We start from the raw sequence: 27,199 nt of genomic DNA, 5'->3' as shown, positions 1-27,199 counted from the left end.
GCAAAACATGATAAATATTCCAAAACTGATCACAAATGCATCTGTAGTGTACCAAAAATTGAAAACAAGACAGCTATTTTCATATCTTTGAAAAGGCTAACCTGTGCCTTTTTAGGCTAGATTATACAGTATATTCATAAGAGAGAAGGTCAGTCATTAACTGACTTAGATGCTTCAGAAAAACATGCTGATTGCAAAACTTTGACCTCAGTACAGACAACAGTGTCTGGTGTTACTGGTCTAATTGCGATCAACTTGATGTGAAAAAGAAGAAGTGAAACAGGTGCACTCAGACCCGCAGTCAACAACAGTTCTGTGACCTCTGGGCACACTTGTCTCATTAAGCAGCAATCCTCTGCTCCTTCAAGAGGGACCACGTTCACAGTGTTCTTGAGAAGTGAGTCCACTTGAATGAAGTGTAGGGTTTTGAATTGTGTTTTTAACTCCTTTCAAACAGCTACAGATTTTCATTCATTTCAGTCTGACATAAAATCAACCTGCAGATGCTTCAGACTGCCTTAAGTTTGGTAATCTGTCACAATTATCCTCATGTCTGTTTGTATCGTTGTCAAAGCTGCATTATCAATCGGTGGTTGTGCAGCTGTTGGAGTAGTTTGAATGGAGCATTCTGCACAAACTAATGTAACTGCAACAGGAACACAAGCAAAGCCAGACACGCTGCTCGCTGTGATGGATTGCCTATCTAAAGAGGGTTTAAAATTTTAATCTTGGGGGCATCCATTTTCTTCCCTGTTTGTTTTTTTTTATGTCTTTCCAAATGGATTACCGGGTGCATGGAGGTGGCAAATTTCAACTTGGAGCCCCAACAAAGAATGAAACTGATTATACGCCTGTCATGGTTCTAAAATGCTATTTACTATTTTTGGACAGATGTTGCTACCTGGCAATAAAGTAATAAAGAAAAAAAACAGAATAGGCCTTTTTCACAGCAGGCATTTTGACTTGTCATAGGAGGAGCAGCTCAAATTAACAAAGGGTGTCTCAGTAAGACATGACAGTGTTGACAGTGAGCCAGCAGTGACAATATTAGGATCCTGATGTTGAAACAGCTGATTGGAATGCATCCATCATTTATTACACTGTGCTTTTCCTTCTCTGGGTTAGCAGTCAGTATCAGAAAGTGAGTGTTTTGTTTTCAGATCATTTTGGAGTGAAAGTCTTCTCATATTAAGTAACATATTACTACTGACAAAGTCTTGCCTGTGTTACAATGAGCAGCTACTGTTGCTTTCGAGTCTCGAGATTGATTACACTCCCTGACCCAGTTTCCCGTGTGTCTGTTTGCCTTTTTGTGTCTGAACCAGACAAAATAAATATCATATCAAGGGGACAACACAGCTGAACGAACGCAAACTTCCACACACATGCTTTGGTGCTACTACGAGGTGTGAATCTCTAGGCACGTCACGATTTGATTTGATTCTGATTCTGAGAGCTATGATGCAATTATGAAACGATTATTGATGCATCGAAATTCTCGCTACATATATCATATTTCTTCTCACGGTGGGTTTCTTTGCTACTTTAAAACACAACAGAGTTGAGTGATCCATAATTAAAACAAACTAAATTTACTTCCATTATCTTTTCGTAATACAATAGCAGAAACTTAACGGAGAAATATGTACAACCCTAGAATTCAAAACTGAGTACTGCAGTCCAAATAATGAGTTGGAGCCATAAATAGGTTGAAGCCCTATTTAATATATGATCTATGGTTGAAGCAAGTTGTTTCCCCTCACCCCCTCCTCCCCAGACTTGAAGCAGAGGCACATTGCCTGCAGGCTGCAGGAACAGAAGCAACACAAGCGCAGGACGAGCACAACATTATACTTGACATTGACAAGCGACAATGAGTCCCACACTGTAAGCTGATCAGCTGTTTATAACTGTCAAATGTCTGTCAATGTAAAACTTAGCCTGTTATCCAGAAAACAAACGCCCACACACTACTGGAGTTGGAGTTCAGAGACTGGCTGCCCTACTGCCTGCCAGACAACATTAACATAGTGCTCAATTTAACGGTTATACACATCTACTTCTTCTAAAAGACTATCAATAATTTCTTACGACTCATACACAGATACAAACCCCTTTCAGCGAATATACAGCATCAACTGAAGTTTAGTCAGACACACTGTGCTTGTCCAGGTTACTTTTTCCTTTAACTTGCCTTCAGAGCCAGAACCCTAGCTTTTAAGCAGGGGGTGGTGGTTCAGTTGTATCCATCCTAAACATGAACAAGGCTCACATGTTTACATCCGTTACTTTTCACCAAGCACTTGGTTCAGCTGTAAACAAATGCAAACACAAAGCAGTGACACACACTTTACATCTTGCATTTCCAACAGTCGAAAGGAAAATATAGGCGAAATATAATGTCAAGAAGTGCCTTTTAAATTTCCAACTTTTCTGCATCAAGACACAATCCTTCAGGAGAGAATCGGGATTCATCTAAGAATTGATTATTTCCTCACCCGTCCTCCTAAGGCTCTTTCAATATCAGACGAGCCCTGGTCTGGTTCTGTGGGAAGCTCTGCGGGAGCTGTCTGGACATTCTGATTGAAGCAAAATCTCATTACAGATTAGCTGTGGGCAAAAAATATGATTAATGCCAAGACGGGACAATGGATGATCCTCACTCACATTAAGTACATTCATATGCGCACAGATAATGTCCCAGCAGGACTGAGGAGTGTGTTCTTATTAGAAACCCCCTCCCCTACACCCTCACACTGACCAGAGCGAGCTGGTTAGGTATAAGGAACAGAGGAAGCAGCCAGAACTCAACGTCAATTTTGCCTTTCTGTGTCTGTGTGGAAGTGTGTGTTTGAAAATATCTGCATGAGAACAGAAAGGTCTTTTGAAGATAACTTTTCTATCTGTGTGTGTGTGTGTGAGAGAGAGAGAGAAAGACAGAAACGGACCTCAGTAGATGACGTCATCTTGTTATTAAGATGTCCTGCAGAGGAATCAGGAGATACATATCTGGTACATCATTGGAAAAGCTGGCCACGAAATGCTGACAGCGGTTTCCACAGAAACACCAAGGTAACGCTTCAGCTCCCTGCTTCTCGTGCAATCACAAGTAAAAGTCTCATGGCAGCACATTCCATATATATCTAGTTCACCATGGAGGATGACACTGCTGTGACCACCGACATTAAGTAACAATCCTTCACAATATGATGTGTATTTTAGAGCAGTGAGTCAGGTCAGGAACAGAACAGGAATTGCAGCCAGGCCATTAGGATGAGCAAAGATAGGAAACTGTACATCTCATCAGACACTGGGACAGGCACACATGCCGATGATTTTAAAGTCTGACCACAGAGTATCTCTGTGCAAGCTTCTGCTACCAAGGTTTCCTACACAAACATTATGCCAGGGGGGTCAGATTTGACTCATTGCTTATAAAATTTAGATACCTTCTCCTTCGGTGTCTTGGAATGACTCCAGGAGCTGCCGAAACACCTCATGAAATTTTAAAGGATATTTTCCCAAACCATTGGGGTTTCCACTCCTGAACCTCGAGCTCAGTCAAATAAATGAGATCCCTCTCACATCCTAGTCCATGCTGCACTCAAGTCATTGCTTTGAAAATTCTTTATTGGGCTTTATTATATTTATGTATGGCTGTATGTATTTAGAATATACAGACATGATGTATATTTTACTTGGACTTATTTTTAGTTCATTTGCAACAAGGGAAATGCAAAGAGGACTGACTGTTCTCAATCAGTCTTATGCAAAGAGAGACGGCAGTAAATGTGTCAGTTTATGGGTTTTATAATACTCCACGAGACAGATGGCTGTAGCATAATGTGTTCACTTAATTATTATATATTCAATGTATTAATTTAAAACAGATATAAGTACTAGATATGATCATCTCGATTTTATTAATAGATATGAGTTATTAGGAGGATTTAAACAGCACATAAAAGGGGAAAGTAAAGTTTTAGACCTCTTAAGAGGTAAAGGTCTTAAAAGCAGGCTTGGCAGCAAGCCTTCTTTTCAGATTTGCAGAGCACTACATTACCTGCTTTGGGCAGAAAATCTGTGATGTGATGTGCAAAGGACGTCAGCATGTACTGGATATGAAATACTTATATAAGCTGTGCAAGAAATGTAAACAATATATCATGCCCTCTTTCAAAAAAAATCATTGCTGAAACGAACAGTATGTAAGTCAGGCTACTAAGGGTCTCTCTCTCACATTTAAACAATAACAAAAGACATATTTTTAAGAAGCAGCATGGGATCATGGGAGGTGTTATCTTCACTTTTAAACAGCCATTATAGCTGAAGAAAATCTGTCTGTCATGACTGTTTAACACAGGAAATAATGTTCATGGATGAGGTAATATTAAGGTTTTATTCACGTATGTGTCCTGTGTTTTTCCCGAAGTTATACCATCTAGCATCAGCTAGCAGGAAACAGCAATAACAGCATACTACAAGACATTTTCTACGAGTTATTATGGGTAAACAGTCAAATTTAATACTGATGCCTCTATATGACCTACATGAGTGTATAACAGCACCATTAATCCCAGTCAAACTGTGCTTAAAATCATGTGAAACTACATACAGACCAAAAGAGCCCATGTTTACATTTCCAAAGGCAAAATTACGTTAGCCAGTTAAAACAGAAGCATGTTTCTTATTTTTGACATTATATTTTGTGCTTATGGTGACGGAAACACTTCCACTTTTGTCCACAGGAGACTCCAAAATCAACACAATATGAGAGTTCCTTGCAGCCACTTTAACAATAAGAAAATTACATTATTTTCTTGTTAGACTTGTCTCCCCCTAAACTCATGCAGACAGATGGCTCACATAATGAGGGACAGAGCAGAGAGTTAGATTTTTATCTGTGAAACACAATGTGTCTCTGAAGACGGGGGAGGCAGCAAGGCCTGTCTGTCAGCCAGTGGCAGAATGAATGATCCCTGGCCACAGCACTGCTCCCCTGCCATTACCTAGATGATATTTCTCCGCTGCTAAATGTCACATCAATATTCGCTGCCAGCTAATTAATCTCAGCTCCCATGGAACCTGGTGGCATCTCACATCCTGTTGGAATACAGATGGCTCCATCGCTGGACCTTTGCTCCTAACACACATTTGCCCAGAGCACTCACACAGTGCAGTTCAAACACTGTGCAACCTCATGCATCTTTTCCTTCTTAAAAATTTAAGAAGGTTTCACCGAGAAAACTTTATTAGTGAAGGCAGTAGCAGCACAGCTTGACTTTTATTCGATTGCGGGCAGAGGGTACTTCAAGGATAGATGGGGAAAGGAAACGATTTTTCACAGTGTGTTCTACAGGAGGATTTAAGTCTCTTGTATTCTGAGCTGTGTGTTGGAGGTGAGTGATAGCCTGAGTGTTGGGATGGTGACACGAGGTGAGCGGGTGATTACTAAAGACGAACATGGTCAAACCGCTCAGTGTCCCTCCTGTTGGTGTAAGGTGCAACACCGGCAGAATGAAAGGCTTATGTCTTTGACTGGTCAGGACCCAGTGTTCTTACTAATGGCAACTGTCACAGCATCAGGCCCAGCTCAAGACAAGAGGAGGCCCTCCTACTTTGCCTGGAGCCAAGAACTATGAAATTAAACTGTACACTATATATCACTCTACACTGTATATAGCTATATAAAACTATATTTGTTTTATGGGGACATCATAACAACCCTTTAATATTGTACTACGTGGCAATAACATTCCTGCTATCTATAAAGTGTGCACAATCCTTGCATGACATTAATACACAAAACACACATTTGTACTAAACGTGCCTTCATTTAATGAATATCCATAGAGAATTTTGCCCTTAAAGGACCAATACGTAAAAACCACACATCCAAAAATGAGCACAGCAGCCCAAATGGCAAGTTGGAACCATAGAGATGGTATATGAAATAGGTTGAAATCTTATTTAACATATGATCTATGGTTGAAGTAAGTTGTTTACCCCGTCCCCTCCTCCTCAGATTCAAGGAAGCTCAGGCAATCTGCAGGATACTGTATGAGTGCAAGACAGGCACGATTTTGTAACAATATCAAGCAACGTTGAGTCCTACACTGTAAGTTGATCAGCCGTTTATAACTGTCAGTTGTCAGTCGATATAAAGCTAAGCCCGTTGTCCTGAGCACAAAAGCCACGGCTCAGAAAATACAGTGACCATCTGCCTTACTGCCTGCCAGACATTCAATTTAATATGCAGACATTTACACCAAAGAATAACAACACAAGTCACAGACCGGAACAGAAATTTCAAAGGAGAATAAACTAGTTGCAGCGTTGTTGTCAGAGAAGCAAGTACTTCAACTTGGCATGTTTCAGTAATCTCTGATGATGATTTTTTACAGTAAATATATTAGACATCTCTTTTAAATCAAAGGTCTCACCAACATCCTCACGCACACACACAATAAGCAGACATGATCGCTCCAAAAATAAGACATAAAAGGAGCCACATAACGATTGCACATGTGTGGATACTTTTGATATCAGAGACAGAGAGAGAGGGAGAGAGAGAGAGAGAGAAAGAAACAGAGACAGAAAGATTGCTTATTATGTTATTGGCTGTTATTGGACACATTTTTCTCTGGGCAGCCTTCTTTTGTTTTGAAGGCGCCATCATGTTGAACTTTTTTTTTACCATTATATCATAGTGTACTTTAGCAGCACAATAATCGATTTAACAGTTACTGCAGCACCTGTCAAATCAAATCTATCTGCTGACATGATCCAATGAAATGTGGGCCTCTTGGTTGAAACAGACAAAATGCACTTAAGGTTTGTTACAATGCACATGAACATGACACCAACTCTGACAGATGCAGCAGGAATTGATTAAACCAGTAGTATTAGCTGCCAGCCCATTAATAATATATTGCATTTTTGTATGATTACCATTAACATAAAATAGGCCTAATATACAGCTCTCATGTGGAAGATTTCACTTGAAGGGGCCCTGGTGACCACTGGGGTCCTAAGCAGGTGCTTACTTCTCTAATGCATTGGGATGGCTCTGCCAAGCACGGATGTCAGATTATAGCAACATTAGTCTAACAGCTTCTGACCTTACAATCCCATTAATAACTACATTGCAAGAGAATACTTTTTGCATATCCAGTCTGTCATTATGTGCAAGATTGTCTATGAAAGGAAGTGAATCCATTAGATGCTATTTAGCGCTATGAGTCACCCTCGGCCTGAATATCATATCAGATAATAAAGTCACTATGAAGTCTAATGATAAGGGTTTGACTTCCCTGCACATATAGCACTGTGGAAGTGCTTCTTTCCCAGAGGTACTGTATATATTATACAAAGTGTTTTTTGCTATTTAAGTCATGACATTGAGGAGTTGGAGTCTATTTGGGCCCCAGGTGATTCACTATCTTCCTGCTGTAAAAGCTTGTTGCTAGGCAATATTAGTTAAAACCAGGGACTGTATTCACAGTCTTGGAAACGTGTACTTGGTGAATTTGCTGACTTTTTAGTGCAGTGACTCTCTCTGAGGTTTAGGTATTATACAAGAGTGAAGCACAGCTCGGTGCTTACCTGTCCTACATAGACCAGCAGCCTGGCGTTGAGAGGGCTCTCATCAGGACTCAGCCAGAACTCAGAGTTATCATCAGACGATACCGAGAACTGGAAATCACCTGAAGGAGAAAAACATGATCAAAGTGTGTGTTGGTGGAAGTAGATATGTGTGATCCCAGATAACCACACTCAGACTAAGATCAGATGGGGCATGTCCTTGTAAAAATAGATTCTTGGGTGTAAAAATATACCTAAAATCTGATGCCCAGACTGCCTCTGGCAGTGGCCAGAGATAACACATTTGGCCACATTGATATTAAGAGTGCTACTGAAACTGAATTTCCACTCCATATGCAACAACTGTGTGAATAAGAGATGAACACTTGTGCTAAGATGTAAACCAGGAATACAGAAGTATGGAAAGCAAAAGAGCAAATGTTATCTTAAAATATAAAAGGCACCATCTATGGGGGGCATTGGGTTTTATGCTGCCCCAAAGTTAAAGACAGGGGTGCAATGCCCCCTCCAATCCTGATGCAAATCAGGAAGAAGCACAAATATAATAAATTCCATTGACATTTGAAAGAACCACAATTTCGTTACACATGGTGTATGACTTTTAACACTGAATTTACATGATGAGCCGTAGTGGGTGTTTTGTTGCTCTTATGTGTTACTGGCCGAGCCCCTCCTTCCTTGTGGGTTAACTGTGTATGTGACACTGTAGCAGGTTTGTTGTGGGAAGTGTCAGTGAGTCTCTACCAGTGTGTGAGGGACGTACCAGAACACTGCCACGGAGAAGTGGTTCATGTTACTAAAGGTAGTTAAGTCTAACTTTATTCAGCTGTAGTGTAGATGTGTGTAGGTAAGCTCAGGCTGCAGCGTAATAGTAACTCAAAGACTGTGTGTTGTGTTCGCTGCCATCATGGTGGTGTGCTAAATATAGTAAATGTACTACAGTAAATGTAAATTTAAAAAGCCTAAAACCAGAGGTCTCCAGGCAACGGTTCACAGTGGCAGATCTGGAAAGGTAACATGTAATCATGATAATCACTGAATCTGAATAACCATGTAGCCTGTGCATCAAGGAAGTGGACTGATTGCAAAATTTTTGTTTTCATTTTATTTTGTTTGCAGCTGCAAAAATTTACCAGCAGGGACCCTTCCCTGTGTCTGCAGGCAGTTACAGTGATAACTACCAAAAACAGCCTTAACCATGTGGAGCATGAGTTTCCTCACCTCATGACATCATCTAAGGTTACATACAATTTTTGCCACCCGTCAATGTTTAACCCAAGTCAGCACTCATGATAAAAGGTGATAGGATAGGATATTTTTGTCTGACCTCTGTCTGGCAGGTCGTCTTACAGTGTGCACTTTGGGTCTTTTCATGCATGGCAACACATGGTACAAAACGGTGAACTATGGTAATTCTATTTTTCTATTGTATGCCCCTAAATACTGTACTTTGCTTTCCAGTTCTCGCTGACCGCCTGCAGCTGCTGCTGCTGCACGCATGTTGAAATCATGAGGGAAAAAGAAAGTAATTTTCTCTCAATAGAAAACATGGTTTCCTCAAAGCTTATGACATACTACATTTTTCATATACAGTATAGCACTGTATTATACTGTATTGGAATTATACACAGTAAAGAAATTTAATTTATACAGTAATTTAAAAAGCGTTTGAAACAGCTGTTTTGTATTTTAAAACACTCGATAAACTTCAGCAAATAGCAAAGCTGTCCATTTCATTACTTTATACTCATGTAATACATACAGTACAAATGTCAATTAGATGGAAATCTGCATGAGAAATCGTGAAAAAGAAAAAAATATTATAATAATCATCTGCTTAAAGAGATCAATTTGACACAGACAGACATGATCAGTACAAAAGGTTTCAACTGTACATGTATGTAGTAAAAGTAGATTTTTATTATTTATTTATTTTTTTTATAGTATAGAGGAATTCACTGATTCAAACCTTTATTTAAACTCAGATTACTGAGGTTGCCCTTATTTACAATGATGGCGAGTTACAGGCAAGTTAAAATTAAAATAGGACAAAACACAGATGAGAATAAAGAAAAGTCAGGTATAATGTAGCTATATATAGTTAAAGTCACACAATGAGGTTTCTGATAATGGTTTAAATTGCACATTTTTAGCATATGTGGAAAATCATTCTAAAAATATGTTTCCAAAGAGACACATTTTACACTACATATAAAATGCAAATGTCACCTGGTTAAATTTTAAGTGTAAGCCACATATACTTGAATCAGAGTAAAGCAGGAGCTGCATTTTCAAGGATGGCCTCGGGATAAAATGGAGGTCATGTGACACTGAGTGGTCTTGAGTCATTTTAATCAGTAATCTGGAAAACAACCAAGGATTTTTACCACAATGCAGCTCACTCAGGCTATTTAACACTCAGTCAATCTACAACAGCATCCGGAAGGTTGCGTCTGGCAGTGTGAGGTGAAGGGCACTTGTTAGAGCGTTTGTCAGAGTCCTGAGGATACTATGACCTTTGAGCCATCAGCGGGGGGAGAGCTATACAACCAGCAAAAGCTACATAGGAGAATTAAATGGACGGTAATCTAATTAATAACTTCATATTCTGCAATTTGTATAAGGGCACTTGGGTGTTAAGGCTTTTCAGTTCCCATGGCAACAGGGCTCAAGGTTACGGCTATGAGGGTGCTGCAATGAGATTTAGCTGTGAGATCGCTGGCATTCAGCCCTAATAAAAATGTGAATATCCACTATATTAGTGGCTCTCAAGTGGTTGGATTAAGAGGGCTGTGGAAATTGTCTACTCTTATAAAGGACACATGCTCCAAGGCCTTCACAGCCTCAGAGGAAGGACTCGCTAATAAGACGGGCTAGTTACCATCTCTGTAAGGGTGAAGGAAGCCAAATATTCTCAGGCCGTAGTTTTTCCACTTTGGAGCCACTGCCAGCTTCTTCACTGTGGTTCTGGTCTGCAGGAAGAAACAGAAATACATTCAAATCACAGATGCAGCAGCTGCATTAACAAATCAGAGGTTAACTTACACCTTTTTGTGTGAATGAACAAGATTTCAGTTTTGCCCAACAAAACTATACCAGCAGATGCATTAAGCTACTTTCCCCTTAAATGATGCACGCCTTAAGCTGGTGCCTGAGACACTTTTTTATGCAGTGAAAAGTAAAGACTGCCTGTAAAGACTGAGGTGACAAAATCAGGATTTGTCGGGTGTGGCAAACACTTCTGTATAGTATAGGAAAACAGAACTATTGAGCCGCTGTAAATAATATTACGAAGAGTATGCTTTTAACAGGGAAAATGAATCGGTGTGTTCATGGGGCTGTAACAAGTGTTTCAAGAGTGGTGTGAGCAAAAGTGTGGAAAATGTACAAATGTTAGCATGTTAGCAAACTGGGGTCCAGGGACCAACAGGGATCCATGAATGGATTGTAAGTGGCACCCCAGCAAAAAGATGCCCTAAGACACATTACTCGCAAATTGGGGGCCGTGGTCTTATGTGCATCTATTGTGGGGGTGCTTGACATAAAAAAGTTTGGGAACCTCTGGTATCTTATTACCAAATGCAGTAGTGTTTCTTCAATAATACGTTACTTGGTGGAGTAACAGTTTGCATAAAAACAAAACAAAACAAAAAAAACAATGATAGCACATCTACTATGTTGTATTCTGGCCCTGGATGCTATTAGTGTTGGAAGCTCTGTCCTGCTCTTAATTAGATTTGCAGAAGTTTACACGCCAGGAACCCCAGCCAATCTTGTTATCCTTGATAGCACTCCATTTGCCAAACACACCACTTGTAACGTTACAACTTACACATTCTGTTTAAAAATGCATAAATAAAATAAAAAATAAAACATAAGTTGCATGTATGTAAGCTAAGCAGTTGTGTTTCGAGTCTGACCTTGCATTTATCCTTATCATACTTGTAACACTTGGACTAACCAGCTCTGCACTGACCTACAAGAACAATGCTGTTGCTTTATTTCCATGTCGTCTAAATTAATCATGGTGCAGAGGCTGGGATGCTTCTGCCTGATGCCACAATAGCCTCTGTCTTTTAGCATGGTATGTAGCCAGTTAAGTGCTTCTTTACAGGGTTTTAAAATGAGTCTAAGTCTAAAATATTAACATGTCAGCCACAGATGGCATTTACAATTAACTCATGTAGCAGTGCTTGGTTTTAAGTCCCCATGAAGAAAATCAATGTTTAAGTGTCTTTTATTGCATATGTATTGGATTATATGCCCCATTTACACCAGTATCTGGCATTTCTGAGTTCAGTTCAAAACTGCTGATGACTCATCCTGCACTTGGGGGCATACACTAAATTTGTGTCCAGTGAAATACTTTCTCTGTTATGATGCCACTGGACCACAGAAGGAGAGTGCATTCATTGGGCAGACCGACTGTACTAAAGCACAACTTTACAACATCATTTACTGGTTTACGTGAAACTGGATCATATTTTATGAATAAATTATTTTCAGTCTTTTCTTCTGATGTCCTGCAGCTGCACACCTTCAACTTTCCGTGATTTAATTACAAAGTTTCCCCATGGACAAAATAATGCTAGCTTTAGCTGCTTACTTGTTGTTAAAGTAGCTAACCATAACTGTTAGCTACTGTTAGCAGGCGACAGCCTCTCAGTAAACACGACCAGTCACCAGAACGAATACAGCCTCTGAGACTGATAGGGAATACAGTACCAAGGTTGATTATGGAATTTTGTGATGGAAAGATACCTTTACTTCATGCTAAATTAAGTTAGCTAACTGCTAACTACTGTTTACTTGGTTAGCCGTAACTATTCCGTATTGTCAAATTGGCATCCTTCGGTCTCAGAGGTTGTTTTGGTCCCGGTCTGGCCTTATTCACTGGGAGCTCTAAGTCAGGGAAGAGTCAGCTGATAGGGCAACTCCCCTTACTAAATCCATGGACTGTTTTGGCTGGATGGTAGGGGGCTTGGCACACAGCGCTATTGGCTACTGTAAACACCAATAAATATCTGTGGCAAGGCCCTCCATAGCTGCCTGTTTTAAACATGTAAGCAATAAACACTCAGCTAGCTGTTTAATGGATAAAATGTGCTTGTGACAGTTATCATTTCAACTAACAAATCCTGCTTCTGTCTACCTCAGTCTGAAATTAAGGACCCACTTTTCAAAAATTAATAAAAATGTCTAGTGGTAAATGTGCCAAAATTGTAATTGTAAACTGCAGGAGAGCCAGTAAGGTGTAGCAACAGCAACTAAGTAGGTAGAGGCTTTGTGAACAGTCCATTTTAATGTACTATTAATTTTAATACATATGTTTAACCACAAAAAATACAGAATAGTAACAGACAGTCATTCTGTCTGCTCTGTAATGCTTACATGAGGGTAGAGAGGGAAGTGCAGGTTCTTTCTGAGTTGGGCAATAGATGAGCCACACCAGTCCTCGAACACATGCAGGTTGGCCTGGCCTTTATACTGCCAACACACACAGAGAAGATTAGAGGTTAGTGCACAGTGCATAGTGCAGTAACAACAGTATCACATTTCCTATTAAGTGCGCCGATTACGCTTCAATTCTTCAGCTACAGGAGTGCATATCTTGACTGTGTGATTGCCATTTGCACTGGCTTCTGTAGACATATTCATGTGCTGGAATGTATGTAATTTCCTCTCCTCCATGCACCAGAACTAAATTCTTGCTGAAACATGTGAATGCGACGTGAAGTTTCAAATGTTCTGTTGTCCTGAAAAAGAAAAGGTGACAGAGAGCTCGTCAGGAGTATCAGGGGGGAGGGTGGACTGAGAGTGTCTGGAGCAGTTTGTCAGAGCTCATCCCCTGCTCATACTCTGACATTTGTCTGAATTACACAGGGAAATCACAGGACACAGCAAGGACAGATGGTGAAACCAGTCTGCCTTGGGGTATCATTTCCTCACACTCACACACACACACACACACACACACACACACACACACACACACACACACCATGTGTGTCTGCTCACATATGAGAAGAGAAAACTGATGACTTGCATGACAAATTTACAGTGGGAAGTGATGTCTTTTGGGTCAAATACAATGTAAAAAAAATGTATAAAGCAAGGCATAGGCACACTGTCATTCTTGGCATCCTGACACACATCATTTTCAAGGTGCAATTTCAAGCTTTTCCTGCACCTTACAGCTGTGGTAAATTACATATTTATATACATTTATAGACTTAGAATCATTATTTCACTTCTTCATCACACTAAATCAAATGTTATTGTGCTACAAGCAACCAAAATTCTGTTTTGTGATAGCACTCAACAGAAGGTGAGAAATCAAAGGAAAATGTGTCATAAGTGAAGTGAATGAAGCAGAGTCTGAAGTTTACTTTTCTGAAATATCTGTAAAGCGTAGCCAACTCAGTTAACCACTAGTTGGCTAGCTATGCTTTGGTCTAATGTTTAGTACATTTTTAGTTGCAGGAAGGAACATAAACCACTAACATTATTAACTGTCATTTAAAGATATGTTAGCTAATACATTGTATATTCAATACTAGCAAATTCAACCAAGCCCCATGAATTTACACAAACTTGCAATCTTGTCAAATCACTGTAGTGTCATGCAGCTTCCACCAATCATAGCAAAGCAGTTTCTATTTTATCACAGGTACTGAAAAGAACACAGGAGGCCCTGTCTAAGCAGATGGAGCTGGTGATGCAGGTGGAATTGCTATTTTACACTGGTGCACTTTTACCACATTTGCAAGAGAACAAATTAACTTGCACCTAGTCTGTGCACCCATGGGTGGGAGGTCTAAAAATGAAGGTGTGGCCACGCGCGTTTCAGATCTTGGCACAGCACACTATAGTTGAAACCACTTTCACCACAGACTTGCTAAACCCTGGTTAAAGTGCAAAGTCTGTGGTGTAGTAGGTCCATCTGCACAAGTGTGGACTAGTAAAGCGTCCTTTGAACATATTTTCTCTCAGCAATAAAGTGTACAGATTGAAATAAACTGTGTGTGTGTGTGTGTGTGTCTAAGATTATTCTCACTAATAACAAATAAGGAAATATTATCATAATTATAAAGCCTAATAAATCTCAATAGACCTGATGACAGAATCACAGCTGTCAGATCATCTTGAACAGATCAGTCATCATGACAGCTGGAGCAGCTGTAGTGTTTGTTTCTATGTGTTTATTGGGATCCAGAAAAACAAGGATTAAACAACAATGATCTATATAACATACAAAATGAACAAGATATTATATCTGACCGTGATTTCGGCCCGACCCGGGGAGAAAAAGGTATGTGTACTTCTGTCAGAGCCTGATGCTGGTTGCGTAATTTTGTGCATGTGTTATCAAACATTCAGAAACGCTATGTGATTCTGTTTTCTCCACCAAGAGTAGTGTTAGTGTGATGGAGGAGGGATGATAGGGGGAAGAAACGAGGATGAGGATGAGGAGATGAAGAATGGGCAGCCAGAGCAGGAGATGCAGGAGTGCAGTGGCCCTCGACCCCCTGGTGCACTTCTTCATTTACAAATAAAGTATTTTTTGTCAGAATTTTTGTAATCCTGAGCCTTTTTAGTAAGGTCACTTAGAAAACTCAGAACAGAGTGCTATGGAACAAGCTGACAAACATTTATTTTATTTCTTTATCTAAAAAGCAAACTATTCAGTCAGAATAAATAAATGTAATTTAAATACATATATTCACTCATTTATATACTTAACCATATACTTTTTATTGAAAGAATGTACATTTGATGTCTATACATATTTCTGCTCACAAGTCACACATTCAGAGACCCAGTGTAGATTTCCATGGCCAGTTTTACCTTACTCTATTTATTATTTATATTCTTATCTTCTTTTTTATTACTATTATTCTATTCCACTTTATTGTATTATTCTTTATTATTCTATTGTATTGTTATTGTATTAACTTGGTTTTGCCTGCAGTTCTACTCTTTAATTGTTCCTTACCTGTGTTTCATTCTCATTGCTGTTGTTGCTGCTATGACAGCTGAATTTCCCTCCGGGGATTAATAAAATTTTTATCTTATTTTATCTTATGGTGATGGAGACACTACCACTTTTGTCCAAATGAGCCTCCAAAATGAACACAATATGAAAGTTCCTTGCAGTAGCTTTAAAGTCTAAGTGTTTTCAATGATTTCTAGTACCTGTACAAACCCTGATAAACCATACCATATCATTAAGTGTGGTATAAGGGCAGATGGTAGAAGTTAGAGATGCAACTACATGTGCAGATCCATGGTTACACGTCTCCACACAAACTCACACATGCACAGCAGCTCAGTGTCAAGCCTCAGGAGGTGTTTTAATGACCTGCAAACTCTCAACTTTTCATACCGGATGATCGGCCGACTGCAATCACACACTGCATGCACACATATGCCATCCTCTTAAAGCGTGACTAGCAGTCCCAGCAGGCTGCCACTGTAATGCTGCCACAGATATTTAGAACATCACACAGAACTTGAGCAGAAAGCCGACTTTCACCAAACGACTATGAAACGATGCAGTGGGGTTTCCTGGCTGGATCAAAGCAAAAGCTGGCGTTACTGCTTTGGCCCCATTTCATTTGAAGGTAGCCTTTCTGTGTGTGTGTGTGTGTGTGTAGAGTAGCTGCTAGCTGTGTAGTCAACAAGTGTGAGCTGTCAAATCAATCAATCAGGAGAGCGAGAGTGACCTCATGGCAAAAAACACAGAGTCGCAAATCCTGTTGTTGTATTGTCATCAGAGGGATTAGAGGGGTGAGACAGGAAAGCTTTTCAGGGTGACTGCTACTCTGGATCCATGTCTACGTTTAAAGCAGGAACACGATGATGGAGGGTGTCATGCTCCTTCAGCATCCGCACAGGCATATTCTAACAGATGGCCTGACCCGAAGTGGTCCTTTTCATTTCTCTCTCGGCTCTGCACGGTCAGCTACGTGCCCCGCACACTGACAGCAGCGCGGCAATTACAGTTCATGCATTAACCATGAGAATTTTTTTGTTGTGCAAACATGTCAGTCCAAAGCAGTGGGACTTCTGATTTAAGATCTTTCTTTATATGCAGGGTTTTTTTTTGCTTCAAGAAAAGACTGCCACAAATGAAAAACAGAAAGACAAAGAGACAGGGATTTGCAAGATTGGCAGAAGCAAATCAGAGAAAAGTGGGGAGTCAAAAAGATGAGCAAGAATGTCTGATGTTGAAAAAAAAGGAGTGGCACAGCAAGGTTAGAGGGATTTAGCAGACAGGACGAGTCCCTGTGTAAATATGCCTTATGTAAAGCTTTTAATAGATTTCCTGTGGGTTTTAAAAGCAAACCTTTTTCGGCCAGGCTCCCTCCTCCTCACCCCTCCTCTTGTCAAACAGCAATAAGAGGGAAGCTTTAAAAGTCTCTAATTATTCACACACATATATCCCTGTGTAGCCCTGGAGTGGCCACAGGCTGTAAAGTCGGCTTTCTGCTGAGGGGTGTTTGCGTATAATTGGTTCTATTTTGTGGGTGACAGAACTGCAAGAGGTCTGTCTGTGCTCTGGCCTTAACAGGATGTGGAAGGGTAAAAGAAGGAAGTTGTTGTTTTTTCACTCTCTCCATCTTAAACTCACCCTGTTATCCCTTTTGCTCCCCTGACTGCTAAACTGCCTTTGCCTCACTGCTGTTATGTCATTTTTTTTTTTTTTTTTATGCAAGTGCTGCTTCTGTCTCCCCCTCTCAAAGCCCTCAGTGCGACTATCCCTAATGCTGTCTCCTCTTCCCTCTGACCTCTCTATTTCTGCCTCTCCATCCCTCCATCTCTGTCCACGTGCTGTCGATTTCTCTTCAGTCCAGTCTGCAGTTTCCCCCAAGCTCAGCTGTCGGCTGTCAGTCCCCTGTGCTGTCTCTCTCTATCTCATTTTTTAGTCTCCCTCCCGATCTCTTGGTTTGGAGTGTGGAATAAAACGACGCTCACATTACCGGTTTGCACAAAGATAGTGAGCTTGTGGCGTTTTCTGGGGGGGGTTTACTTGTTAGGATGTGGCAGGTTGTGTCTTTTCAAATGACAGCTTTTTTTGCAACCTCGTCAGTTCACATTCACTGCTTGGCTAAAGAGGAGACAGAATGACTGCTGCTGCTTTCTTCTTTCACTCTCATATTCTGCATAATCCAAAACCAGAGACAGACCTCTGTGTCTTCCTGATACCCACCAGCAAAATAAAAAAAAACACAAGCTGAGAAAACTTTAAGAAGGAAAAGAACCAACTGCAAAGCCTGTAATAATAATTAATAATAATAAACATATATATACATATAACATACATTTGAAGAAATTACTGACTAATAAATTAGTGATATAATGTGCACCCATAACCATTCCAATACATTTAATAGATACAAATATTAATATTAATCATTAGCTCATCAGTCAAGTGTCAAAGCTATGTTTTGTTTTTTTAATCTTGGAGAAGATGACTGCAGATTGTTTTGTTTTTTAATATCTCAATGACTTTGAAATTAATTTGACGGGGCTTGGATATTTAGTCGGTTTGTGCCCTGTACAGTGTCACATTTTCATCTTTTTGCCCATTTGTCTGTTGTTGTCAGTCTCTCTTGTCAGTAACACTTTGTTCTTCCCTGTCATCTTTATCTTCATCCACCTCTTCCTTACTCTTATCACACTCTGAAGGTAGACGTAACAACTGGCCTATATATAGTCTTAAACTGCCACAGTTTCAAAGCAACAGAGCACCTATAGCTGTGACTACCAATAGGAGGGGAGGACGCACAGACGGAGGAAACAATTAATGCCACCTATCAAATATGAGGAGTGAAGCAAGAAAAGAGAAAACAAAGGAAAAGGGGAAATGACAAGTGCACAGGAAAGAAGCTGAGTCAGGAAACAATTGAAAATGGCATCAAAGAGTAAAAAGAAGAACTTCACAAGTTAAGTCCAGAGAACCATAAAGGAATGTCTAATTTAATATGGGAAAAACAAGCTCTGTTAAATGTCGTGTCACCAGAAGGTTGTACTGTCACTGAACTAAAGAATTAATGGTTCGATATGAAAATGGGTTACAAAGCAAGGTGATGTTGCACTGACAATGATTTCATAAACCTGAAAGATAAGGCCAATAACAGCCAATGTAAATCAATAATGATAGACTTTATGTGTAAGTTTGGATTTTAAATTGCAATTTGAAATGCAGTCACACAGGATAATGTCGACATACTTAAGTGTGATTTATATTTGAACTCAAAATCTCCTCAAAGTACTGAAATCTACAGTTGTTTGTGAAAATCTGAGGTTGACATCAGGCTAACTGCACACGACTCCTACAACAGGTCTTGGCCCTTTCATAATTTCATTTCGTGTTTGTATTTTACAGAAAATTCAAAACACCAAAAAACTGGTGAAAGCAACAATTCTCCTACATCAAACAGACCATTTAACAACACATCTGTTTGTGCCGGTGGTTCTTGGACCAATATGTGGAATGAAATAATCATCATTTCAATCATTTAACTTCATGACACGGTGTGGGATAACTCAACTTACAGGCAGCTTACTAATAGAGTGGCTGGAAGGCAAGATCTATTCAGTAAATTCAGTTCAGTTCAATTCAGTTGCAAGTTTGATACTACTTATGTCGAGCGCATACATGGTATTTGTACTATGTAGACTTTTCTAAAGTGTTATGTTCATGAATGTGTTCTGTGTTGATGGTCGGGCTTTTTATTTTCTTTCAGTTGTTTAAATGAAAGGAAAAAAGACTGGACAGAGTCTGAAAGAAGACATAAGTTATTCATGTGATGTTACTATTGTTTTGTTGTAAATGTCTGACCAAAAATATTTTTTAAAAAAAGAGGCCGCTCTAAACAGCAATGTCACTGACTTGCCTATGTGCCTCAGACCACACATTTCCTCCGCATTCCCACATCTTCTGTGAGCTTGTCTCAGTGTGTCTCTGTCTCCAATGCTCTCCACCCTGATATCTGCTCTGTCTCACCCATCTGGTCGCACTATCAACCGGAGCACAAATCAGACTCTCTCGTTTCTCCTCCTCTCTCCTCCGGGAGGCTGTCTCCCATTCCCAAAAATCTGGTGCAGCCTTCTGCGTTCCCGCTGGCAGCGAGGCACTGACAAATGGCCGCTCGGCGCACCCACTGACGAGCAATCGCACCAACTGACACTGTAAATCCCCTTTGGATAAGAAAAGTGAGACATGATGTTCCTGGCAAAGGCACACCGTGGTATATACAATACTTCTCAGCTCGCTCCCCCGCGGCATATACTGCAGGAGAGACGGCATTAAAGCTCACTGTTGATACATCATACATCATAACATACACTGTACTGCGGTTTTACGGAGCTGCTGCATTGAATGCTGAGCGCTGAATGAATGATCAAATGATACATGTTGCATGTAAGTTATTCCCTCTGTGGCTATAACAGGAATGTTACTGCTTGAGCACATTTTATGAAATCTCTCCATCTGAATTTCTACAAGGCATTTAGATGAGTTTCTCCTATCATTCTCTGCCCATTAGTAATTTAGGAAGGAGGAAAGAAAAGAAAGTGGGATAAGTAGGTAGGGACAGCGAGGAAAAAGGGGCTTTTCAAAGGTACAGAGGTTTGAAAGAGGGGATTATACAGGGAGAGATAATGAGGGAACTCATTTCACACAGAGGAAAGCAGCAAAAAAATGGAAGACAAGGTTCATATGATCTAGATTCCAGCCTCATCAACTGCTGTAATGAGGGTGTGTATAATCTGCCATCTGTCCTACAATTACATGTCTTCTGTCATGCCAGGGATATAACATGAGGGGGATGGATGTGGCTGCAGCGGATACGTCGAACTGAGGAACACGAGGAAGAGTTTTTTTTTTTTGCTTCATCTCCTGCAGCAAAGCTGTCGATCATTCTTTCAGCTGTAATGAGAGGCCTGTAACAGAAACTGAATTCATGCCTCCTGTTTGTCTGTTTTAGCATTTTGGATAGACAGACAGAGGAAAGAAAGACAGACTGAAGGCACAGTGAGGAGAGACAAATATCACGCTTCTTCTCCGTGTGTCCTCCCCAGGTCTAGTCACTCTCACTTGTGATTGTGATGCTGGGATGGTCGGAGACGACAGAAAGATCTAATTCCTCCTCCGGCCCTGTCCTTGCATGTGTTTTTCGTGCAAAGAGCCAGCTGTGACGACTGCTCCCACCTGAGTCATGTGTCTGTGTTGTGCCACATCGTCTTCCTCACTCCCTTCTTTCCTGGTAAATAATAGGCTGTCCAAATCATCACGACCACATCTCCAGCTTTGTTTTTTTTGCAGGTACAGAAGCCACACGAGTGCAAGACGAGCACAACATTATAACTGGACTATAAAAAAAAACACTGTAAGCTGATCAGCTGTTTACAACTGTCTGTTGTCTGTCAGTTGCCCTGAAAACAAAAGCCCACTGCTCTAAAAATGTTTTCTCTACAGTTGAAGTTCAGTGACTGCCTGCCCTAATGCCTGCAAGTCTCCATTAACATTTTGCTTAATTTGACTAAAAGATTGTTGAAGATTTCTAATGACTCATAACATAAACATTTGGCATTAATTTGTCTTTAAATCATCAGTCTTATGACCCACTAGAAGTGTTTGGTGGTGTCTGTAACTGCAGAAACCTGCTTGTATTTTGTTTTTTAGCTCATCAGTTTGCTTTATTCGAGAAGTTTTACCAACCCAAAACATTGGTATTTGGGATCCTGGGAATGAGACTCAGGAATAAACAATCTTTCTGGTGCCTTTATGGATAACTCAAATTGATTCTATCTTTAATCTCTGATGACATGTCATGGTTATTTTATGATTCAGTATGGTAAAGATTTCACCTTTAACACCTTTGGTATATCAGATTAAAATTACTGTGCATAGTCATAATACATCTGGGATGATGATTTGATTCACACATACAAAATTATTTAAAGAAATCATAAAAGTCCCAGTGATATCAGAGTCTACAATGATTTAAATGCTGCTAATCCCTCTTAGCATCGCTTTCTTTCTCATTCTGACTAAATAAAAATTGTTCATTAGGCTCAAATTCTCTCTGGATTCACGTCGGATTTGCTGCAAACGACTGTTTATCCCTCTGTCCCTGGCTACTGCTAGACTGTTAAAAAGTGGGCCAGTTTTTCCCTCTGATCTCTATACCATGTCAGCGTCCTTGACATGCCGGTGTCCTTAAAAAGTCAGAGGATGTCCACCCTACAGCAGCAGGTCCACGCTAATCCACAGTCACCTCCAGATGAGTTCACCAGCTGGGAATCCTCACTAAGCATTCAAACAATATAGAGATTTGCCTTTTCCTCTATGTTTCTAGCTCTATTTTTTTAAGGACACATGCATTAGAAGAAATAAAGTCAGCAATCTTTTCATTTCACATGTGCACAACAGCTGGGTCTTTGTGTGTTTGGCTTGTATGAATGCTTCTGGACGCCTGCATGACCTCTGCCAGCGTGTGACAGCTGGCATATGGCACCACTCTACCTCCACCACCAGCCCGAGACTACGCCTCAGACCTCTGCCATCTTGGCTGTGCACCAGGGAAGCGAGTTAGTGCTGGTAATTAGGACAGATAGCTAGTGAGGGAAGCAAAAGAAGAGCGCGCTGCCGCTCTCCATGATTTCTGACAGACTCGGCTTCGGCTTGACATCGCAGAAGTCTGAGATAAGAGAGGAAAAGATTTTTGAGGATAGAAGTTCATAGAGATGTGTGCAATATTTGAGGGAGTTATGCTGGATTTACATAATATTCACAGAAGCTAAATGGCAGGTTGCTTTATGAGCAGGATGGAAATGAGCATGATGACTTCTACGAGTGAGCTTTGATGCTAGTCACGCCTAATGTACTGTAAAATGTAGTTGGTGTGGATGTTGCAAAATTTATTTCCCTTTTGAGTCTGCCTCACTTTTCCAAACCAAACCATAAATAAGAAATTATGTTTGGTCAATGAAATCCTGTACATGTCTTTTAAGTGTAAATGTGTCCTGTGGTTTTAACAGTTTTCAGACACAAAATGATAAGACAGAGAGCATAGAAACAAAGCAGGATGTTCAGAATAAAGCATCTCGCTGTGATCAGGCCATGGATTCCATTTATATTTGAGCAGTGAGCCTACATGGTCCAGCTTCATATATCTTGTCTGGCTGCTGTCCTCGCTTGGCTGTCTCACATCAACGTGACTTCTCATTTTCTAAGCAGCGCCATTTTAAATTATGCCAAAACCATCGTCCACACTTAGATGAAGGCCCCTCAATATTCAGACCACAGATGATTCAAGGACAGATGACATGAAAAAAAAAATAATCAACAAAAAAAAACACACAATGATGTGGGTTTATGAATATATTTTAGCCCTTTATTTGGTGAAGGGGTCATTAACGGTCTTTATGTATGTTCATGACTGTTGTAATTAAGTGTCATTCGATCAATTGTGTCACTTTTAATGCACGCTCCAACAACTGGTACCTCTAGCTTTATATTTTAATATTACATTACATTACACTTTGACACTGGCTATCATGAGACCATTATGAGAGACCAAGTGTGTCATGAATATTTTCCTGCACCTCAAGTGAAGTGGTACATTTTGAACTTGTCATACAGATGGTATTAAGTTTTATTACAGTGTCCAGCGCTTTTATAACAGTGTCATAGATAATTGACTGGATTTTAACTTCACCGTTTGTCATAAAGATGTTTGATGTTTGATGATTAAATATTAAAAAAGTAGAGTACAGTACGAAGGTGATTTAGTTTAGAAGAGTTGTCATAACAAAGACATTTTTGTCTTGGCTAATGTCAAGTTGTCATAACAAAGACACCTCTAGCAAGGTCAGCTTTGCATTAAAATAATTTCACAAATGACACTTAATGACAACAGTCGTAAAACAAATCATAAAGACTCTTTATGTTCATGACAGGTGTTGTGACATGGTTATAACAATGTAATGACAGTCTTATGCACACCCCTTCAAAGAAGTGCTACCCTATATTTTAACGTGCTTTTGTGTTTATGTATTGTTTTTTCAAGAGAAGGCATAAAGGTACAGAGGCAGGCTGAGGAGTGTCTCACCCAGGAGAGCCTGCAGAAATAAAACAGCAGCTACTGTAACATTTTCAGACACATACTGTGTCCAGCACCATTGTAATACTGTCTTGTGCAGAAGATTACATGCATAATGCTTTATGGAGCCAACAAGAAAGGCAGTGAATGAAAGCGAATCCTGTAAAAAAAAAAAAAAAAGTAATATTGCAATATTGCTGCAGTCAAGCTGATCTGCTTGAAAATAACTTATGCAACAGTGATTTCCCATTATCCATCTCATACTGTGTGTACAAACTGTTAGATTCTCTACAGTTTGTCTAAAACTACACACTGTGGTGTTCAGCTGAGATAGTTAAACTTTACCCCAGGTAGAGAACGATTAATCATATTTTGCAGATTAGACTTATGCGCGCACACACACACACACACACACACACACACACACACACACACACACACACACACACTTCTTTAATTAAACTCTAGTGAACAGGTTACAAATCTAGAGCTCCTCTCTTTATCGCAAATCCTCAGCTTAATTGCCCTGTCTGCCGCTCCCTTTGTTACAGCAGGTGTGTAAACTACATCAATAAGTGAGCTGAAAAATTAGGCTGAATCAAATCAACTTGTAATCTTCACGTCATAAGTGCCTTTAAATATAACCCGCTAATGGTTTTGGATGAAATATGATCATCCCGACACAATAATTTATCATCATAACCCTAAGGTACATTTTGCTCTTCCGATAATAGCGCCAGAGAATGACTGGATGTCTGTTTGACCTCAAATATCAACTTCACTTCTAAGGACAACTGGAAGAAAATGGGAGTGAGACATCTGCAGCTAAATTATATTTCACAAAAAGCAAACACTCAATTACCAAGCCGGTGATGAAGCGGCATTAATAAAACCATTTCACAAAGGTCAATCACTGAGAAAAGTTTGGTGTGTGTGTGTGTGCGCGTGTGTGTGTGTGTGTAGGTGGCCTTGTCGGGTTTAGCTGATAAACAGAAAGAGCTCAAATAGCAAATCAGCTGAAGGACCTCAATATAATAATCCTTATCCTTCTGAAAAGATGGAAGAAAGAGTTTAAAAGACCATGATTAGGGGACAAGTGCAGGCCTGAGAGGAAACAAAAATAAAAGCATGGAGAGAAAATAATTTGCCCTACCTCTGGTTTCCATGGCAATTTCTTGTGGTGCTGGCTGAGGAATTTCCGGATGTGGGTATGATCTCTGCCATCGGCCCCTCCTGTGATTGGCTCATCATCCTTGAAAAAAAAAACATCAGAAACAAGGATACACATCAGTCACTACAACAAAAGATGAATCGTTGATGAAAGAAATGAAAGGAACGATACTGAAATCCAACAGAATATTAAGCTAAATTACGTGTATCGTAGAGGTTTTGGGAGGTGACTGAAAATCTGCTCTTCAGCTATGCAGGTACTGTAGTTCACCTGACTGACAGAGCAGTCCTTTACAAACAATCTAACACCAGGTTAGTGGGTTCCTTGTACAATGTAAAGCATTTGTTCTGAGAGTCTCTTTCATATCCAAGCAAAATTGGCATTGCAACTGATATACCCCTAAAAGAATAAAAATTGAATCAAATCACAAATCAGATTGGGACCTTGTGAATCACAAATCAAATCAATTCAGGAAATCAGTGGCGATACCTAGCCCTAAAATGAATGGCCATCTTTAAAGGATTAAGTGTGAATCATCCATCCATCCATCCATCCATCCATCCATCCATCCATCCATCCATCCATCCATCACTGAGGTAATATGACTCTTGTCCATAACCTCCATAAGTGATAAATGAGATAAAGTAGCATCACTAGCTAAAACCACAGCCTGCTCTAATTCATGGAAGCATAAAGCAGTGTGTACTGTGCAATACACACAGCTGAGAATATCACACACACACACACACACACACACACTAGTATATTGTAAAGGGGCAGCCCAAGCAAACACAGGTTTATTTCCCCAGAGGGCTACTTTTAAGACCCTGTGGAATCTCCTCTTCACCATTTGCTCCTAATCCAGCGTTTGACTCGCCAAAGCCCTAATCTCCGACATACCCTAACCATCCACCCTGCCGGCCAAGATCTCCTCTCCAGGGAGCCTGAACTCTCCCCCTGATCTAGGATTTAGCCTGGCGCTCCGGCCAGAGCACTGCAGGGCTCTTTCTCTGTGGCCCGCTAAGAGGCATGTTAATGTTAATGCTGTGGTGTGACGGGCAGGACGGAGCAGAGAGGAGCACACGTTTTCGGCCTAGCTGTGAGGAGATAAAAGGCTGCCGGGCTCCCAGAGGAGGAGCCGCGTCGCAGAGCTGCTAAATGAGTGGCAAAGCATCCTCCATTTAGCAGGGATGTCAAAGAGAGACACACCTCCACAGAGGCGCATTGGAGAGGTTTTCAGCACCCCTGAAATGAGGGGCTTTTGTCAAGAAGTCACCAGTGTTTGCAAAAGAATCTGGGGAGGAAAAAGACATTTTTAGAGTGGAGGAGGCAAAGAGACAAAGCTGTCGGATGCCAAGCCTTTGATTACTTTTTTAACTTCCAGGGGAGAGAGATGAAGGAGGGCAGGGAAGGTAATGATGAAGAAATGTGACAACAGGCTCCCCTCCTGCCTGACACCAGAGGAGCGTAAAAGTGCCTGATGTTTGTGCGTACCCATAGACTCAAGAACATGCTCCAGCACCACACACACACACACACACACACACACACACACACACACTCGCTGAAGGACACAACAACATTCATATTGCATCAGCTGGAGTCTCGCTTTCACACGAAACAAACACAGCAGAAGAACAAAAGTGTGAGACAGACTCAGTGGTCAGTAAAATACGAAGTGTAGAAAAATCACAAACTGTCTGAGAAACTTGATTTCAACACCTGCAAAATGATATTTTCTGACACATACTTGTATGGTATGTTGAAAAATCACCATATGAAAACATGATGAAAATTGGATCTAATCATTGGCCCTCGATTCATAGCTTGGAAATATTTATTAAAGGTTGATTACCATGTTTATAAGAATAAGAATGGACGCTGGATTTCAGAAAGTTTGATGTTCTGACAAGATGTTCTGATACCATTATTTACTTCCACATACTGATTCCAACATCTGAACATTGAGTATTGACATTATATGTTCAATAGCTGTATACATACTAACCCTGTAAAACATGAACAGTCATGAACAGCTATATGTGTCACCAGGGGCAGATAAAGGAGTTGATGAGATCTGGGGCTAAGCCCAGAGATTTCAGCCAATTTTTTTTTGCTTCCACATGCAGCGAAATAACTTAGTTTCATTTTATCCAACTTCACGCTTCTACATTGCATCCCAGAGGCAAGTACTGAACTTTTTAATCCACAAAACTGAAAACAGGCCTTTTAATGACTTTAGAGATACATGGTTCTCACAGGACAGTGATGCTACAGACATTAGATGGTCTTATAGACCATGATGCAT

The 27,199-nt window shown here is 40.3% G+C and overlaps 1 protein-coding gene across 1 annotated transcript in view; it reads right to left on the bottom strand.

The window, feature by feature from the left end:
- b4galnt4a (beta-1,4-N-acetyl-galactosaminyl transferase 4a) overlaps positions 1-27,199 on the bottom strand; it is a 186,680-nt gene that overhangs the window by 58,244 nt on the left and 101,237 nt on the right. Inside the window, exons 3-6 of the mRNA XM_084734443.1 lie at positions 24,874-24,972; positions 12,997-13,092; positions 10,487-10,577; positions 7,606-7,706 (exon numbers count right to left, since the gene is read on the bottom strand). Of these exons, the coding sequence (XP_084590569.1) occupies positions 7,606-7,706; positions 10,487-10,577; positions 12,997-13,092; positions 24,874-24,972 (387 nt within the window). The remainder of the gene's footprint in view (positions 1-7,605; positions 7,707-10,486; positions 10,578-12,996; positions 13,093-24,873; positions 24,973-27,199) is intronic.

This window comes from Lutjanus erythropterus, chromosome 13, assembly GCF_056507025.1.
Source record: "Lutjanus erythropterus isolate fLutEry1 chromosome 13, fLutEry1.hap2, whole genome shotgun sequence".
In the NCBI taxonomy this organism is placed as follows: Eukaryota; Metazoa; Chordata; class Actinopteri; order Lutjaniformes; family Lutjanidae; genus Lutjanus; species Lutjanus erythropterus.
This window is presented reverse-complemented; position numbering and strand designations above follow the sequence as displayed.